The sequence below is a fragment of the Lactuca sativa genome, chromosome 1, assembly GCF_002870075.4.
Source record: "Lactuca sativa cultivar Salinas chromosome 1, Lsat_Salinas_v11, whole genome shotgun sequence".
Lineage (NCBI taxonomy): Eukaryota > Viridiplantae > Streptophyta > Magnoliopsida > Asterales > Asteraceae > Lactuca > Lactuca sativa.
The window spans coordinates 118,985,843-119,004,431 of NC_056623.2; the positions used below are offsets into that span (position 1 = coordinate 118,985,843).

General features: G+C 36.7%; 3 protein-coding genes across 3 annotated transcripts; 2 read left to right on the forward strand and 1 right to left on the reverse strand.

Annotated features, from left to right (window-relative positions):
• Positions 1–7,153: 7,153 nt before the first annotated feature.
• On the reverse strand, positions 7,154–11,536 carry LOC111898326 (probable receptor-like protein kinase At5g59700). Its single transcript, XM_023894251.3, has 2 exons — positions 10,342–11,536; positions 7,154–8,884 (listed from the first exon to the last, which is right to left on the reverse strand). The coding sequence occupies exons 1-2, from the start codon at positions 11,269–11,271 to the stop codon at positions 8,057–8,059; spliced, it is 1,758 nt and encodes a 585-aa protein (XP_023750019.1). The 5' UTR covers positions 11,272–11,536; the 3' UTR covers positions 7,154–8,056.
• Positions 11,537–14,224: 2,688 nt separating this feature from the next.
• LOC111898332 (uncharacterized) lies at positions 14,225–15,412 on the forward strand. Its single transcript, XM_052767076.1, has 2 exons — positions 14,225–14,852; positions 15,151–15,412. The coding sequence occupies exons 1-2, from the start codon at positions 14,270–14,272 to the stop codon at positions 15,183–15,185; spliced, it is 618 nt and encodes a 205-aa protein (XP_052623036.1). The 5' UTR covers positions 14,225–14,269; the 3' UTR covers positions 15,186–15,412.
• A 1,938-nt stretch (positions 15,413–17,350) lies between these two features.
• On the forward strand, positions 17,351–17,875 carry LOC111898350 (secreted RxLR effector protein 161-like). Its single transcript, XM_023894278.1, has one exon. It carries the CDS (start codon positions 17,351–17,353, stop codon positions 17,873–17,875), a length of 525 nt encoding a protein of 174 aa, XP_023750046.1.
• Positions 17,876–18,589: the final 714 nt, after the last annotated feature.

Genomic DNA, 18,589 nt, shown 5'->3' on the forward strand with positions numbered 1-18,589 from the left:
CCTTGGTATGTGCCAACGAGGGAGCTTTTCCTGTCCACATCTCGTGAGGTGTTTTGGCAACCTTCTTCGTAGGGACTAGGTTAAGGATATGGGCGGCAGTCTCTAAGGCATACCCCCAGAAAGAGATAGGTAGTGAAGCACGACTCATCATAGAACGAACCATGTCCAACAAGGTTCGATTACGCCTTTCTGCCACACCATTCAACTGCGGTGTCCTAGGTGGTGTCAATTGCAAAAAGCTTCTGCATTCTTTAAGATAGTCGTGGAATTCAAGACTTAGGTACTCTCCTCCTCGATCGGATCAAAGCATCTTGATTTTCCTGCCCAATTGATTCTCCACTTCATTCTTGAACTCTTTGAACATTTCAAACGTTTCTGACTTTTGTTTGATTAAGTAGATATACCCATATCTACTATAGTCATCGGTAAAAGTCACATAAAAGCGGTTCCCATCCTTCGTGGTTGATCTAAAGGGTCCACATACATCGGTATGTATGAGGTCCAATAAACCTTCACCCCTTTCACACGTGCTAGTGAAGGGTGACTTGGTCATCTTTCCAAGTAAACAAGATTCGCAAGTGTCATCTTCCCTAAGGTCGAATGACTCCAACACTCCAACCTTTTGGAGTTGGGCTATGCGCTTCTTGTTGACATATCCAAGACGACAATGCCACAAGGATGCTTTATCCATACCATTGGAAGAATCGATGCACAAAACATCATTTCCTAGGTTATCTACAATCATAACAGTTTCATAAATTCCATTACATGGCATTGCTTCAAAATATAAGACACCATTTAGATAAGCATTAATTGAACCATTCTCATTATTAAAAGAAAATCTAAATCCTTGTCTAAACAAACCATGAAATGAAATGATGTTTCTTGCCATTTCTGGCGAGTAGCAACAATTATTTAAATCTAAACATAAACCATTACTAAGCACTAAAGAATACACTCCAATCTTGGTTACAGGCGGCGATCTTCTATTCCCCGTGAATAGATTTATTCTTCCATGCTCCACATCCCTATTTCTTCTTAGTCCCTGCAATTCAGAACAGATGTGGTAACCACATCCGGTATCAAGAACCCAAGAAATAGCATGAGATGAATCATTAGATTTAACTATATAAATACCTGCGAAAGATGGCTTGATCTTTCCTTCCTTGATAGCTTGCAGGTATTCTGGGCATCTTCTCTTCCAATGTCGTATTTTGTGGCAATGGTGGCACTCTGCCTCCTTTGGGTTAGGATAGGGTTTAGTAGGATGAAATTTGCTCCACTAGAAGAGGCACCATCTTGGGACTTAACCCTACGATGGTTCTTAGACGAAGCCTTCCTCTTCTTTCCTCTTCCTTGCCCAATGGCCAAAACAGGAGCAGCAGGTGGATTGGGAGTTGGTGCAACAGACTTGTCCTTGAGGTTGCTCTCAGCAACCCTTAGGAGAACTTGAAGTTTGCTTAGGGTGACCTCTTCCTTGTTCATGTGGTAGGTCATCCTAAATTGGTTGTAACACGGAGGTAAGGAATGAAGCACCATGTCGATAGCCAAATCTGTTGGGTTTTAGCCATAAGAACTTTCCTATGTGCGCATGCAAAACCCTAATGCTTGGATCTAGGCTTTCTAATAAACATGCATTGAATCCAAGTCTTCTAATGACTAATTAGGTTAAATAACAACATTGAAACAGATCTAGAATCATACCTTTGAGTTCCTTGTTGATCTTGAGGTCTTGGAGCTTCTAGAGTCACAAGTGTCACTCCTCTAATGGCTTACAAACACCAATAGCAATAAGAATGATTTAGGAGAGAGGAGAGGGAAGGAATTCGACCAGAGGTTCCTTGCTTTAGGAGATGTGTCGAATTCCCTATGCCATAGGGTCTATTTATACTTGTAGACTCCTTAAGGGTTACAATCTAAACCCTAATTGGATAATCTTCTCTTAAGGCTATCCAAATCCATTCCTAAGATAAGCATATGGACGATTTTAGCTATCCTAAACCTCTTAGAATTCGTCCATACCATATCCTAATGGATTTACAGTCTAAAGCTTAACTATCAAACAATTGACAGTTTATACCCCTTTATTTAATTAATCTCTTTAAGTCACCAAATTAATTCTAATTAATTCTATGACTTATATTAATCAAATAACAATATATTATTCATTATATTATTCACATAATATATTAATAATATTTACTCTCTCTTAATAAATCATCCTATCAAGTTGCTATGGTGAAGGCAACCCAAAAGGACCATGCACAACCGGATCAAATACTTGCCTAATATAGTTGCAGCCTTAGACACTATTCCAACAAAATCTTCCCCAAAGTCGACATTCAACTTGCGAAGACGATCGACATACCTTTGCATCTTTAGCAGGTGCACGGTTAGAGATTCTCCATGACCCATTTTAGTGGAGATCATGTTAGTGAAGATCTCGTAACGTTCCTGCCTCGCGTTTTGATGGTATCTCTCCAATAAGTCTTGGTGCATTTCGTACGGATACATGTCCTCATAGGACTTTTGGAATTCAGAGTTCATTGTGGCTATCATGATGCAATAAACCTTCTTCGCATCACGTTCATGAGTCTCAAAAACAGTCATTTCAGCCGGAGTAGCGATTTCTGGATTGATCTTCTCGAGCTTCTCATCAAGGACATACTCCTTGTCCTCGTAGCGGGCAATCGTGCGAATGTATCATATGCATTCGCTAAAGTTTGTTCCATCCAAAGTCACCTTTTGACAAAGGTTCATCAATGTGAATGAACTAGCAGCAGCGTTGTTTGCGTTCGACATCTACAAATAGAAAGGACAAAGATAGATTAGAATTTGAATCCCTAATTATCACCCAATAAGAAAAATTAGGGCTAGGACCCAACAACATTATTCACATGTTAGAAAAGGGATGCCGTAATCCAACATACAAATAATTTGAAGGTAAGTGAATGACGATTCACTAATTCTCCACCATGAAAACATAAACTTAAGTTCTAAATGTATTGAGAATTCCTAGGTTTCGATGAGATTCATTGAACTTTTCAATGGCATGTTTAAATCTCGGTATGCCCCTCTCGTTTGTGACTGGGATGCCGAGGATTACAAAGTGGGTGTGAATAACCATGCAAATCTACATGGTGCCTTCATTGTTACAATCACCTATTCGACGTGCCGGTAAACCACACACGCTCCATCGAACTATGATAAACAATGAATCACCCTTTGTCACCTTTGCTTAGAACCAATTAGTGTGCCGGTAAACCACACACGCTCCACTAACTTCTTAGCAAGGGTGCAAAGTGTAATTTCATGGAATTGCATCAATTCACTTTTCCTAAAGTAACTAGGATTGGGAATTTTGTAAAAATGTTTAGTTACTTTATATGGATTCATTATACTTATTAATGAAGAGAGGATTGCCCTATCCTACCCGTTCGGCTAACGATCCTCCACTAGTCAAGCAAGCGGTGGGTGTGAGTGTACACCCATTAAGCGCCATTTTATAGGCAGCAACCTTATACCCACCTTATAGACCGGCTTCGTGAAAGAGGCCTACTAACGGTAAGACTAGCATTTTAATTATACATATATATTTATTAAGCTTGTAATAACATAATAGTATAGAGTGTATTTTAAACATTTCAAAATACTAGGGTTTTAATCTCTAATTTAAATTTTTTTAAAAATTTAATACCATTTAAATTTATCTTAAATTAGACTATTAATTTAATTATCTTAAATTAAACTATTAATTTAATTATCTTAAATCATAAGGGATTATCTAAATCAAAAGGATAACTACTATTTACACATTTAAGTTATCCTAATCCCTTAAATCACTCTATAAATTTTGAAAACAGGGATGAGATAATTCAAGATCTTTAATTACCATATTTAACTATTAAAAGGATAATTACAAGATATGGGATTATCCAAATCCCTAAAATTTAGGATCTTATCTTGGGGAAGGAGGTAAATCTCGAAATCTTAGGGTTTGCAAACCCTAGATCTCGAAATCTTGGATTAAAAGAAAGGATTCAAAAAACCTTTCTACAATTTTCGCAAATTAGGTTTAGGAAACCCTAATCTCGAAATTTTCATGCCTCCTAGGGTTTATTGGCTATAAACCCTAATTTGTCAAGTTCATACAATTGTATAATGCTAATTGAAAACAATTTAACCAAAGGCTCTGATACCACTGATGAGTTTGTATAAAACTCATCAGTGGTATCAGAGCCTTTGGTTAAATTGTTTTCAATTAGCATTATACAAATGTATGAACTTGACAAATTAGGGTTTATTAGCTATAAACCCTAATTTGTCAAGTTCATACAATTGTATAATGCTAATTGAAAACAATTTAACCAAAGGCTCTGATACCACTGATGAGTTTTATACAAACAATCCTATGTGTGCATGCAACCCTAATTTGGATCTATGTTTTGCTATTAGATACACAATATTATGAACATAAGAATAAAACCCTAAAGTAGGATGCTATTTTTGAAATTAATATACAAGGTTAGATTACATACCTCTTGTTGTTATATTGCAATAAAAACTTAAATCTTCAAACCCTAAGTCTTGAAAGCAAGCACCACAAGTGTAGTGCCTCTAATGGCTCACAAACACCACAAGCAATTGGAGAGGCTATAGAGAGAGAAGGGAGGAGGTGGGAATCGTCCTTGGGACTTCTTAGAAGCATGTACACGGATTCCCAAGGCCTAGGGGTCTTTATATAGGGTTGGGATTAGGGTTTCAGTCCTTATCCTTATCGAGTTACTTGCCCACCAAGCAACCATAGGATACTCCTTGAAAACCCTTATCTCTTGGACCTTGGATGATTTTAAGGATATCCTTATCCTTGAATTCGTCCATCCTTTAATAAGGATAATTGTTGCCCTATTTTGCAACTATCTCATAATTACAATTCAGCCCCTCTAGTTTAATTAATTACACTTGATCACAAAATTAATTCCTAATTAATTATTGACCAATATTAATTAAACAAATATGACTTTTCCTTTTAATATATTATTCTTATAACATATTAATAAATCATAATAACCTCTCTCTCTATTTATTTCTCTAGTCAAGTTGCTTTGGTGAAGGCAACCCAAAAGGACCATGCACAATCGGGTCAAGTACTTACCAAATATGGTTACGGGCTTAGACAATAATCCAACAGATGATGGTGATGGTGATGGTGATGGTGATGGTGATGATGATGATGGTGATGATGGTGATGATAATGATACGAAGTGTCGATCAACGCTAATGGAAAAACATGCAACTGTGGTCAAGTTGGTGTGATACGAAGATCGACCTTGTTTTATCGATTTGTGATCGACCCTGTTTTAGTTTCTTTTGTGGGAACAACATCTGGTTTGCCCTTGGCGTCCCTCTTTCCCGAAAACTTCGTAAACTATCCACTGTAGAACAATCTCCACCATGTATGTATATGTATGTATATGTATCTATATATATATATATATATATATATATACATATATATATATATATATGTGTGTGTGTGTGTATGTGTGTAGGTGTATGCGTATGTAATGTTAAACCGAGAATCGAGTACTTGATCCTGAAGGTGCACACGAATTTATGAATGATATTAATAATAATTAGTTGGTGATGATGGTGATTGTGATGGTGATGGTGATGGTGATGGTGATGGTGATGGTGATGGTGATTATGATGGTGATGGTGATGGTCATGATGGTGATGGTCATGGTGATGGCGATGGTGATGGTGATGGTGATGGTGATGGTGATGGTGATGGTGATGGTGATGGTGATGGTGATGGTGATGGTGATGGTGATGGTGATGGTGATGGTGATGGTAATGGTGATGATGATGATGATAGTGATAATGATGATGATGATGATGGTGTTGATGATGATGATGATGATGGTGATGGTGATGGTGATGTCGGTGATGATGCTGATGTTGATGCTGATGTTGGTGGTGATGGTGATGGTGATAGTGATGATGATGATGGTGATGGTGATGGTGATGATGATGGTGATGATGGTCATGATGATGATGGTGGTGGTGGTGATGGTGATTCTTATGACGGTGGTGATGGTGATGGTGATGGCGATGGTGATGATGATGATGATGATGATGATGGTGATGGTGATGGTGATGGTGATGGTGATGATGAACGTGATGGTGATGGTCATGGTGATGATGATGATGATGATGTTGATGGTGATCGTGATCGTGATGGTGATGGTAGTGTTGGTGATGGTGATGGTGATGGTGATGGTGATGGTGATGGTAATGGTGATGGTGGTGGTGATGGTGATGGTGATGATGACGATGGTGATGCTAACGATGATGATGATGATGATGGTGGTGGTGATAATGATGATGATGATGATGGTGATGATGGTGTTGATGATGATGATGATGTTGATGCTGATGATGGTGGTGATGGTGATGGTGATAGTGATGATGATGATGGTGATGATGATGGTGGTGATGATGGTGATGATGGTGATGATGATGATGGTGGCGGTGGTGGTGGTGATGGTGATGGTGATGGTGATGATGATGGTGATGGTGATGATGATGATGATGATGATGATGATCATCATCATCATCATCATCACCATCACCGTCACGTACTCATAAGCATTATAGTGTTAAACCATTAAACGAGTAATGGATCTCGTATGTGCACACAACTTTATGAATGATATTAATAGCTATAAGTTAGTGAAAATATAGATAACAATGTATAGTAGAGGTGTGAAAAAAACGAAGCAAAACAAACGACGTTTGGTGCCCAAAAAATAAAAAATAAGAAATATCCGTAGCTAATCCGTAGGTAATTAGCTACGGTTTTTAGTTTCCGTTAGAATCACGTAGCTAATCTGTAGCTAATTAGCTACGGATTAACTACAAATTTTTCTTATTTTCGATTTTTCGGGCACTATACGTCGTTTTTATCGTTCCATTTTTTTCAGACCTCCATTAAACATAATTATCTATATTTTCATCTTTTTATAGCTATTAATATCATTTATAAAGCCGTGTGCACATACGGATCCATTTGCTCGTTTAGTGGTTTAACATTGTAATGTTTTATGAATATGTTCACATACATTTCACAAACACGTATACATGCACATATACACGTACACATATACCAAAACTCATTCATGTATATAAGTATACATATACACACATAATCCATCACAAATCGGTGAAAAGTATAGGCATTACAATGTTAAACTGTGAAACGAGTACTTGATCCCGAAGGGGCACACGACTTTATGAACGATATTAATATCTATAAGTTGGTGAAAATATAGATAATCATGTATAGTAGAGGTTTCAAACAAAACAAAGCGAAAAAAACGACGTTTGGTACCCGAAAAATCGAAAATAAGAAAAGTCCGTAGCTAATCCGTAGCTAATTAGCTACGGATTTGCTACAGAATGCTATTGGAAAGCATGCTCCGTAGCTAACCCGTAGGTAATTAAAATCTGTAGATATTTCGTAGCTAATTAGCTATAGAATAGCTACGGATTACCAACTATAGATATTTCGTTGCTAATTAGCTACGAAATGACTACAGACTACCATCTGTAACTACTTTGTAGCTATTCTGTAGTTATTCTGTTACTAAACTAGGGCATCCTATTCTGTAGCGATTCTGTAGCTAATTTGCTACGGAAAATTTCCGTACCTATTTTCCGTAAGAAAACTCCATGTTTTCTAGTAGTACATGTTAAAAAGTAGAGAGAAAAAGAAATAAAATGATTTGATTGGTTGATAAAGACAACAACCAATTAAACTTCTCGATGCATCTTGTGCTCGTCACAACAAGATATGTCATAACATCCTCTTAACAAGAAGGAGGGGTGGTGTTCATCTTGTTATGACTAGGTTATGAGGTGTCAAATCAGCAAAAATAACCGTTTTTGTTGCCCATACTGTATGCTCTAAGGCAGTTCTTATTTAATTCAACATATAAGTCATTCTTCTGCTTCACAATATTCAACACCCCAATGGAAGCCTTCCTCTCAATACCTACATCCTTCGTGTCTTGGTTTGTGGTCCTTTATCTTGTCTTAGCAACTTTCTGGCTTTTCTCTTTCCTCTATCCGTACCATGTTTTAGCAAATCCATCAGGTTCTCCTTGAGTCCATGTTCCATAGCCTCGACCAAATACTTTTGTTCTCTGGAACAAAGTTTCACCAAAATTGCAGCTGCATTCTCTCTTGTTTTTGGGGATCCACTCGAAATAATCTCAACCAGAACAGGCACAACCTCTTCCTTACCTATAGCCAGCTTCCATTCCGGGTGGCTTAAGAGTGTGGCTAGAAGGGATAATGTTTCCTCCATTAAAACACCCTCTGGTTCGTTAAGAAGCTCCATCAAAATGGGGGCTACTCCCGCCCTCACCACCCTTCCTTTGTTACCCTGATCTAAACATAAACTAAACAAAGCTGTAATTGCGACCTTCTTCCCTTTCTGAGATCCTTTACTTAAAAGTAATAGGAGAGGTGCGATTGCTCCTTCAGCACCTATAATTTCCTTGTTTTGGTCGATTACACTGAGGTTGAGAAGTGTAGCCGCTGCATTCTCACGTGCTTCCATGCTACCTACTTTCAGCACAAGGACAATCCCTGGTACAGCCCCAAAGGAGACTATGTTGCCTTTGTTTTCTTCAGATACCAAGAGGTTAAGAATAGCAGTAATTGACTGTTCCTGTGTCCCGGAATTCGGTATGGTAAGTTGGTTGGTGTAAATACGGATGGCAATGCGATTATCCTCCATTATTTTTGCAATGTTGTGGATATCACCAGCGACAATCCCCATGTTGTCAGGACTTGCGTTAGCTCGAACACTTTGTATCTACAGAAGTGCAAAAATAATTAATATAGAAACCTCATGTTTCCAATATGAAAAGTGAGTGCAATTAACTATCATGTTGGAAACTCGTTACACGGTTATATTGTACATGCTTCAAAAGACCAAAATAATATATGGAAACCATTAGAATTTTGATGGCTGATCAATAGATTTCATATTTGAGAAATTAAATGTCTTCCTACTTTTTTTCTACTTATATTTCTACCATATCAAATTAATGATGACAAGTGTTTCATTTTTATAAAATTAATAAGATTTTAAGACACTTGCCATTTTTTTACATGGATAGAAAATCAAGTGGGAAAAAAAGTAGGACAGTATTAAATTTCTCTGCATATTTTTTTTATCTCAATAAAATGTCATGACTATGTCAAAATACACATCAGAACCATTGTCGGTCTCCCCCGTTTGATCCCTATGATTTGTAAAGCCGAACATTTTTTTAACCACTCAGCGGTTTTGTAATTTTAGTTACTAATTAGCCTCATAGAAAACCAAGATAGAGTTATGTGGTTCTTTGCAGTGGCGAATCTAGGCCGAAAACCACATGGCTCCTTATGTAAATGAAACCAAAAAAAATGAAAGTGTAAAAAATACTAGTGGTTGCGATTCGAGTTATATGATTTGAAATATTTAAACATAACTTCAATAATTATAACAAAGTTCTTATAATTGAACTTACGAGGTCTTATATTTTGAAATATATTTATAATTATATCATTATCGATTTTTTCAAAAACATTTTTTTTTTCAATATACGACACTAAACTATCATTCAAAAATTGATCACTCGTTTTGTTGTTTATAGGGCATCAGGGCAGAAGAGGTGGCACCTTGTTGTGGGGCGACGGTGGCTAGTGGACAGTGGGAATGATCGACCAGGCGAGAAACCACATCAAGCGTTCAATGTTAGGAGATGTCGATCACAATCAAGGTTCAAGCATCTTTTAATGAGCTTTTACGAATTTTTTTTATTTAATTTTAAATGGGTTAGGCTATTGGGTAATGAATAACTTTTAAGTGGATTGATTCATTTGGCTACCCTAAGTAGACTAGATTATATAAAACATGAGCTTCGTACATTGCTAAAACATTATGAGGTAGGTCCTTTATAAATTAAAAGGTAGTTCTTAATTTTTTTGATACAATCCTTCTATTATTATTAAGAAAAATAGGTGGGTCGTAGGACCCACCTTCAATCAAAATAGCTACGCCTCTGGTTCTTCGGTGTATATCTGTTGGTTTTAAGCATATTATTTTCTCATAGGACAAAGATGCAACAATAAGTAAGCAAACATAATTTCATCATGATGTTACATGATTATTTTCCATCACAAAAAAAAAAAAAAAAAAAAAGATAGAAAATTTATCATGTTGTATCATCCACAATAAATTTTCATTTTACAAATGAAAGAAAAGATTTAATTGAAAATACTTACTTGAACACTTAATGCTTCCTCAATCCTCTCAATGACCTTATCCATTGTAGGGCGTTCGCTTAAGTTGAAACTAATGCATTGATATGCAATTTCTTGGAATATATGAAAAGAAGTACGATCAATTTGATCACTTATCTGCGGATCAATTAACTTGTGTGGCTCATTCTTATGGTATCGTCGGACCCAAGTCATGAGAAATTTCTGCACATCATTTTGGGTGCTTATTTCATGATAAACCAACGTTCCACTCAGGATTTCAAAAAGTACCACGCCAAACGAATATACATCAGATTCTTTTCTGAGGATACGACTTTCATGGTAAGTAGGATCCAAGTAAAACTGTGTACCCGCAACCCTTGTATGGAGTTGGGTATCCAGCTGATTTCTGGGACCCAATTTTGACAATCCAAAATCACAAACTTTTGCAACCAAATTGTCGTCTAACAATATGTTAGAACTCTTCACGTCTCTGTGTATTACTCTGTTGTGCTCCCCAAGACCCGAGTGAAGGTAATTCAGTCCTCTTGCAGCCCCAATGCAAATCATCAGACGTTGTATCCATGTTATGCAACCCATCTTAGATCGGTTTTGTAGATGATGATCAAGGCTTCCATTTATCGCATAGTCATAAACTATAATCATCTCTCCCCCTTCATGACAATACCCAATAAAAGAGATGATGTTTTCGTGGTGGAAGCTGGAAATCATCTCAAGCTCGTTGCGGAACTCGTGCTCTCCTTGGTGGCTATCCTTACCCAAGCGTTTGATAGCAACTGTATGCTTTTTCCAGCGTTCAGACAATTGTCCTTTATAGACTGCACCAAATCCGCCACCTCCGATACATCTTTCCTGACTGAAGTTTTCGGTGGCACGGTTGATCTCCTCCAATGGAATTAGATAATTTTGAAGGTTTACCCTTGAAGAAGACATTGTGTTTTGATATTGATGAAGATGTACGGATATGGTAGTTTCACGGTGTTTAGATGTGGTTGTGGCTGACTGTGGCGGAGGAGGAGAAAAATATGGGAGGAAACTAGAACGGAAGGATAAAAGTGACGGAGAGGATCACGACAGCTGTAATAGGAGGAGCGGTGGCAGATGGTGGCTTCTAGAGCAAGAAAAATAATGATAAATAAAAATATATGCATTGACAGGTGGAATCACCCAACTGGCTATTATAACTTTTTACGTTAAATTATCATGAGATTAGCTTATTAATCCAAACAAAATAAATCTATTGAATTACATTATAGAGAAGTCAATAACATGACTTTTATCGCATTTGTATGTTAAATTATCATCATATTCACATTAAACAATTACGTTGGGTATTGTAATTTTAAATATTTATAGAAAGTGATTTCAGTTATTAATATATTTTTATATATATAGTACTTTAACTTTTTTTTTTTGTTCACACTCAACTCCATTTAGGATTTTCTTATAAATACCATTCCACAATTAACATGGGATATTGTCATTTCTTGTTGGCATAAACGATATGATTGGGTTTTTCAGATAACGTATTCGAATCTAGTTGTGAGACCCATGTGATACATGAGTTTATTAAAAAAAAAAATAAACAACTATGAAAATCTAAAAGTTTAGAAAATTTGAATATATATAAAAAAATTATTTAATTATTAAAATTGAAGTATTTATTTATCATTTAAATTTATAAAAATAATTTAAATAAATAAACAATTAAAATAATTGGATTCAATTTAGAAGTATAGAAATTATAAGGAAAATTGTATTAGTGAATTGGATATGCATTTATTATACATTTATTACATTTAAATATTGTATGAAACTAGGTGTGACATCCGTATATTATACGGATTGGTTTAAAAAATGATTAAACTTAAAGTATAAAATTGAAATATTTTTTAATGTATAACTTTAAAATAAAAAAGAAAAAACGTATTTATTACAATTTATTATTATATATATGATATTTAATACATTACATATATAAGTATATGATTTTAATTAAACAAACCAAAAATTGACAAGTGAATAATATTTATTTCAAAATTACCACAAAATGACAAGTGTCAAAACTAATGAAGGATTAACAAGTGGCAAAAAACCTTCATTTATTAAGGAGGATTTTATAAAATGAAAAAACCACAAAATGACATGTGGATATTATTTAATCTAAAATTATCACAAAATGACATGTGGCATAATGTATTAGAAGATGACATGTGGCAAAATCATCATTATTTATTAGGGTAGAAGAAAAGATATTTTTGCAAAGTAATATGCTTGTATAGTTCCAGAATCTATATTTTCAAAATGCATTAAATTGTTTGTGCTAGCTTCTATATTTATTTATAAGATAATGCCACAAATATTAATTATAGTTAAAAAGTAACTAAGCTATTATAGAAATTGAACGATTTAATCTATACAATTCAAATGTATAAATAATGTGAGTCAATGAAACACGTGCCTGCAAGCTACATAAAAATAATCACCAGATTTATTTTAAATTATGTATGCAAGCTGTTATTTGAAATATTTTAAAGGAACCCAAAGCATTGACTTTAGGTACGAATACACTGGATCACATCTTAGGTTATTTGAACTGTTTTATTTTGTTACTAATGTGAGGTACTTATTGAGCACTATTTGTTCTTCCTGTTATATGTCGAAATGCAATCTTGTTTTATGACAAGATTTGCATCTTCGATTTCGAGATTTGCGTGTTCTATAAACCAAAACATTAGTAACAGTAATGCAGCGGGCTTTTTTGAAACAGAAATTAGATGCATTGGCTAAGCTTACATAAACTAGATTCTCTGTGCGTGCAAAACAGAGGAAAAAAGAGACTTTTTTGGGGCTTAAAACTTGATTATTCTTCTTTTACACTTACTAGTTATATAACTAGCGTGATACGGTGTATGACAGGTTAACGGATATAAAAAAAATGTAAAGAAAAATAAATTGATTTTACTTTCTTTTATATCATCATTCTTTAATTTATTCCCGTAACAGCATTGTACAATAACAAATGTACCCAATTAGAATACATATCAATGAATAAAAGAAGAGCAATAGATTAAGAAACAATTAAACAAAAGAATAGCAATCGATTAACACACAATCAATTAAAATCAAGCTCAAATTCTATTTTATGAAACATAAATTTAGTCATGTCTAAATCATTGGATTGTACATAATCAATTTTATGAAACTCAAAATTTAAACATGTCTAAATTATTAGAAACCTTTTAATTTTCATTATTCACGGTCAATCTTATATAGTCTTTCCTTTTTTATATTCCTTAATTATTGGTATTTCCTGATTCAAAGCTCTAACAATTGTATAAGTAAACTTCTTTTTTGATAATGAAATTAAGCTTTTGGTATCAATCTCTTTATGGTATCAGAGCGTTCGATCCAGAAACTAAAGAAAAGAAAATCCTAATCGACCTCTATGGCCGGCGACGATGCAACCAAAACCCACAACCAGAATGAGAAGGAGATCATCGATCACAACTCACTTCTTTACCTATACGCTTCCGACTACCCAAAACAGATGCACGTGAATGAAGTGCTGACCGACAAAAACTACAACGATTGGGAACAAGAGATGATGAATTTCTTGTTCGCCAAGAACAAAACTGGTTTCGTTGATGGGTCGATCAAAAGACCAGAGACGGAATCTAAGAAATATCTACCTTGGATGCGTTGCGATGCAATGATCAAAGGTTGGCTGACCACGGCGATGGAGAAGGAGATTCGCAACAGCGTGAAATATGCAAAAACGACTACAGAAATTTGGCAAGATTTGAAGGAACGCTTCGGAAAGGAGAGCGCTCCCAAGGCATACGAACTAAAACAGGCAATGAACAACACTCGACAAGATGACACCACCGTGTCAGCCTACTATACTAGACTCCATGTCTTGTGGGACGAGATGGAGACAATTCTTCCCACTCCTCGATGTTCCTGTAATGGTTGTTTGTGTGGTCTCGCAAAGAAGCTAACCGAACTGAAAGAAAAGGAGAGAACTTACGAGTTCCTTATGGGGCTTGATGACCAATTCAGTGTTATAAAGACACAAATATTGGCCATGAAACCGACGCCAAAGCTGAGCACCGTCTATCATCTCGTGGCAGAGGATGAGCAGCAACAAATGATTACCGCTTCCAAGAAACCGGCCCGTGAAATGGCTGCTTTCCAAGCCAGCTTTCAAGGAAGGCGAGAACCGGCACGTAACTCACAAGAAAAGGGATGGAAAAAAACAGAAAAAGGCACCGTTTCCACCGAGTCTTGCAGCCATTGTGGAAAGAAAGGGCACGATCGTGAAGGATGTTTCAAAAGAATCGGTTACCCCGAATGGTGGCCAGCCAAAGGAAAAGGAGACAAGCCAAAACCAAAGGCTGCCATGGTGGAAGCAAAATCGTGCCCGATACCGGGAATGACGGAAGAACAATATGCTAATTTCTTGAAACTGTTTGGGGGAAATCATGACGAACCTATTGTCTCTAATATGGCAGGTAGAATAAATACCAATGATGATGATTGGGTTGTGGATACCGGTGCCACCGACCATATAACCCACCAAAGTCACCTCCTTGACAAGTTATTAATAAATAATAATCAAAGGCCTGTCACTATTCCTAATGGGGAATCAATCCGTGTAAAAGGGAAAGGAGAAATTACTTTCAAGGGTGGAATCAACATTAAAGGAGTTCTTTTTGTTCCAAATTTTAAGTGCAACCTTTTATCGGTTCGAAAACTCTCGAAAGATCTTTATTGTGCAATAACTTTTTCCCTGATTTCTTTGTTATACAGGATCTAAAAATGAGGAACTTGATTGGAGCGGGTGATTGCCATGGTGGTCTCTATTGAATGAGGGGAATAAAGGAAGAAAGAAAGGCGATGGCGGTAATGATCGATGCATGGCACAAACGTCTTGGGCATGCATCCGACATAAAATTATCTCGTGTTAATTTTCTTAAAGAAGTTTCTTCAAGTTTTAGGAACAAAGTTTGTGATTCATGTAATAAGGCCAAACTCACTCGATTACCTTTTCCAATTAGTAGTATTAAAACTACCAATTGTTTTGAATTGATCCACTGTGATGTTTGGGGAAAATATCGGAAACCATCGTTGACAGGGGCAAATTACTTTCTTACGATTGTCGATGACTATAGTAGAGCCGTTTGGGTATATTTACTCAAACACAAACATGAGGCGAGTACTTGCCTAATTCATTTTTACAACATGGTAAAGACGCAATTTGAAAAGGGTATAAAAAGAATTAGATGCGACAACGGTGGAGAGTTTGTTTCAAACAACATGAATGAGTTCTATAGAGAACATGGGATTGTCTTGGAAACCAGTTGCCCTCGTACCCCGCAACAAAATGGCGTAGTCGAACGAAAACATAGACACCTTTTGGAGATCGCACGAGCCTTACGTTTTGAAGCGAACCTTCTGACAACCTTTTGGGGGGAGTGTATCCTTACGGCTACCTACATCGTTAACCGATTACCTTCCAAAGTCATAAATGACAAAACTCCATATGAAATCCTATTCGAACGATATCCCGAATACAATCATATGCGAGTTTTCGGATGTCTCGCCTACTACAAAAACACCGAAACAAATGGAGATAAATTTGAACCAAGAGGAAAACCAGGGGTATTTTTAGGCTATCCTCCCGGCAAAAAGGGGTACAAAATTTACGACCTTGAAAAAGGGAAAATGGTGATGATGCGAGACGTAAAGTTTATCGAAGACTCTTTTCCTTTTTCAAAAATTGAAAATTTTGAACAAGAAATTTTTGAGTACGTGAGGCGTACCCCACAATATGATGAAGCATATGAAGTTGTCGAGAATTTGGAGACAGGGGGAGATTCCATGCAAAGTGATGAAGAAAACCAAACGCATAACATGGAGGAACAACTTGAAGAAATAGTGGAAGAAGAACAAAACATGGAAAGTAACACAAATAATAATGATGTTCACATGGGCACTAACGAGGAACCCCACATCAACCAACAAGAGTCTATTGGAGGAAGACAAAAGCAACAGAAAGCACAACCAAAGCATTTAAGTGATTATCAAGTAAAGCTTCCACCATCCATCAACCACATGCAGCCTACCTCCAATCAAGAGCCCTCAACGGTACATCCTTTATCCCATTATGTTTCTTTTGAGCATTTTTCTAATACTCACAAAGCATTTTTATCCGCCATCAATACCCATGATGAGCCAAAGTCTTTTCATCAAGCAACTCAAGATGAGAATTGGAAAGAATCCATGCAAAAGGAAATTCATGCTCTTGAACAAAACGGGATGTGGACCCTCGAACAATTACCGGAAGGGAAGAAAGCCATTGATTCAAGGTGGGTGTACTAAATCAAGTTCAAACCGGATGGGGAGGTAGAAACATACAAAGCGAGACTCGTCGCAAAAGGTTTTACACAAATAGAAGGAGTGGACTATCACGACACATTCGCACCCGTCGTAAAATTGGTAACATTAAGAACACTTCTAGCCATTGCCGTGAAACGAAGGTGGGAGATTCAACAACTCGACGTGAATAACGCATTTTTACACGGAGACTTAGAGGAGGAATTTTACATGAAAATTCCTCAAGGGTTCTCAAAGAAAGACGAAACAAGGGTATGCAAACTCAAAAAAATCCATCTACGGGTTGAAGCAAGCATCTCGGAATTGGTACTACAAGTTCACTATATCCCTTATTAGCCTCGGTTACAAGCAGTCTAAGGCTGATCACTCTTTGTTCATTTATAAAAATGGTGATGCATATGTAGCAGCCCTCATATATGTAGATGATGTAATACTAGTTGGAAATGACGTGAGATGGATTGAGAGAACGAATTCTTATCTTGACGAGAAGTTTAGCATAAAAGACCTTGGCCCCTTGAAATATTTTTTGGGCATCGAAGTGGCAAGAACATCCGAAGGGTTAATTCTCAGCCAACATAAGTACACGTTGGATATCCTTGAAGACAGTGGATTAATGGGATGCCGCCCCAGTTCGTTTCCCATGGAACCAAATCTGAAATTGGATAAAGGAGAAGAAGAAGAGAAGATAGACGCAAGCCAATATCGAAGACTCATAGGACGCCTACTTTACCTACAAGTCACTCGCCCATATATAGCTTATTCTGTAAGCATTCTAAGCCAATTTGTTGGAGTCCCACGACGCGTCCACATGGAGGCTGCCAATAGTGTTTTGCGATACCTTAAAACTACCATTGGCCAAGGCATTCTCTTACCAAACACGAGCGACACCAACCTTGTAGCCTATTGTGATGCGGATTGGCTTGGATGTCCCCTTAGTAAACGATCAAGGTCCGGTTATGTGCTTCTATTAGGGGGAGCTCCAATATCCTGGAAATTGAAGAAACAATTTGTGGTGTCTCGCTCCTCGGCAGAAGCGGAATATCGGGCAATGGCCACCGCGGTCAGCGAGATCACATGGGTTCGTTGGCTGTTGGAAGAACTTGATACTGGTGTGGGTGATCCTACACCGTTGCTATGAAATAACGAGGCAGCCAACCATATAGCTAACAATCCCGTCTTCCATGAGAGGAAGAAGCATGTTGAAATGGAATGTTATTTTGTCCGTGAACGAGTTGAACGCAAAGAAATAGTGCAAGTCCGTATCAATTCTAAGCAACAGGTCGCCGACTTACTTACCAAACCGCTTGGCTCCCGTTTACTACAAGCATTACTGGTCAAGTTGGGCATTCGAAACTTACATGCACCAACTTGAGGGGGAGTATTGGAAACCTTTTAATTTTCATTATTCACGGTCAATCGTATATAGTCTTTCCTTTTTTATATTCCTTAATTATTGGTATTTCCTTGATTCAAAGCTCTAACAATTGTATAAGTAAACTTCTTTTTTGATAATGAAATTAAGCTTTTGGTATCAATCTCTTTATAAATAATTCACTTTACATCTTAAGTAATGGATTGTACATAATCTATTTTATGAAACTCAAAACTTAAACATGTATGCATCTTAACTAAGCAATTTTAGCGTCAGTAGTGGATGATCTTATGAAAAGATAATATGAGATCATATCTCTTACTGCCAACTATAGCTCCTATATTTTCCATTGTTACTTGTATTATTTTCTGTATAAGCACATGTATGGTGGCATGTATCCTTGTAACATTCATTATTCAATAAAGATATTATTTAATCTTTATATGGTATCAGAGCTCCACCACTCTCACGAGTCTTGAT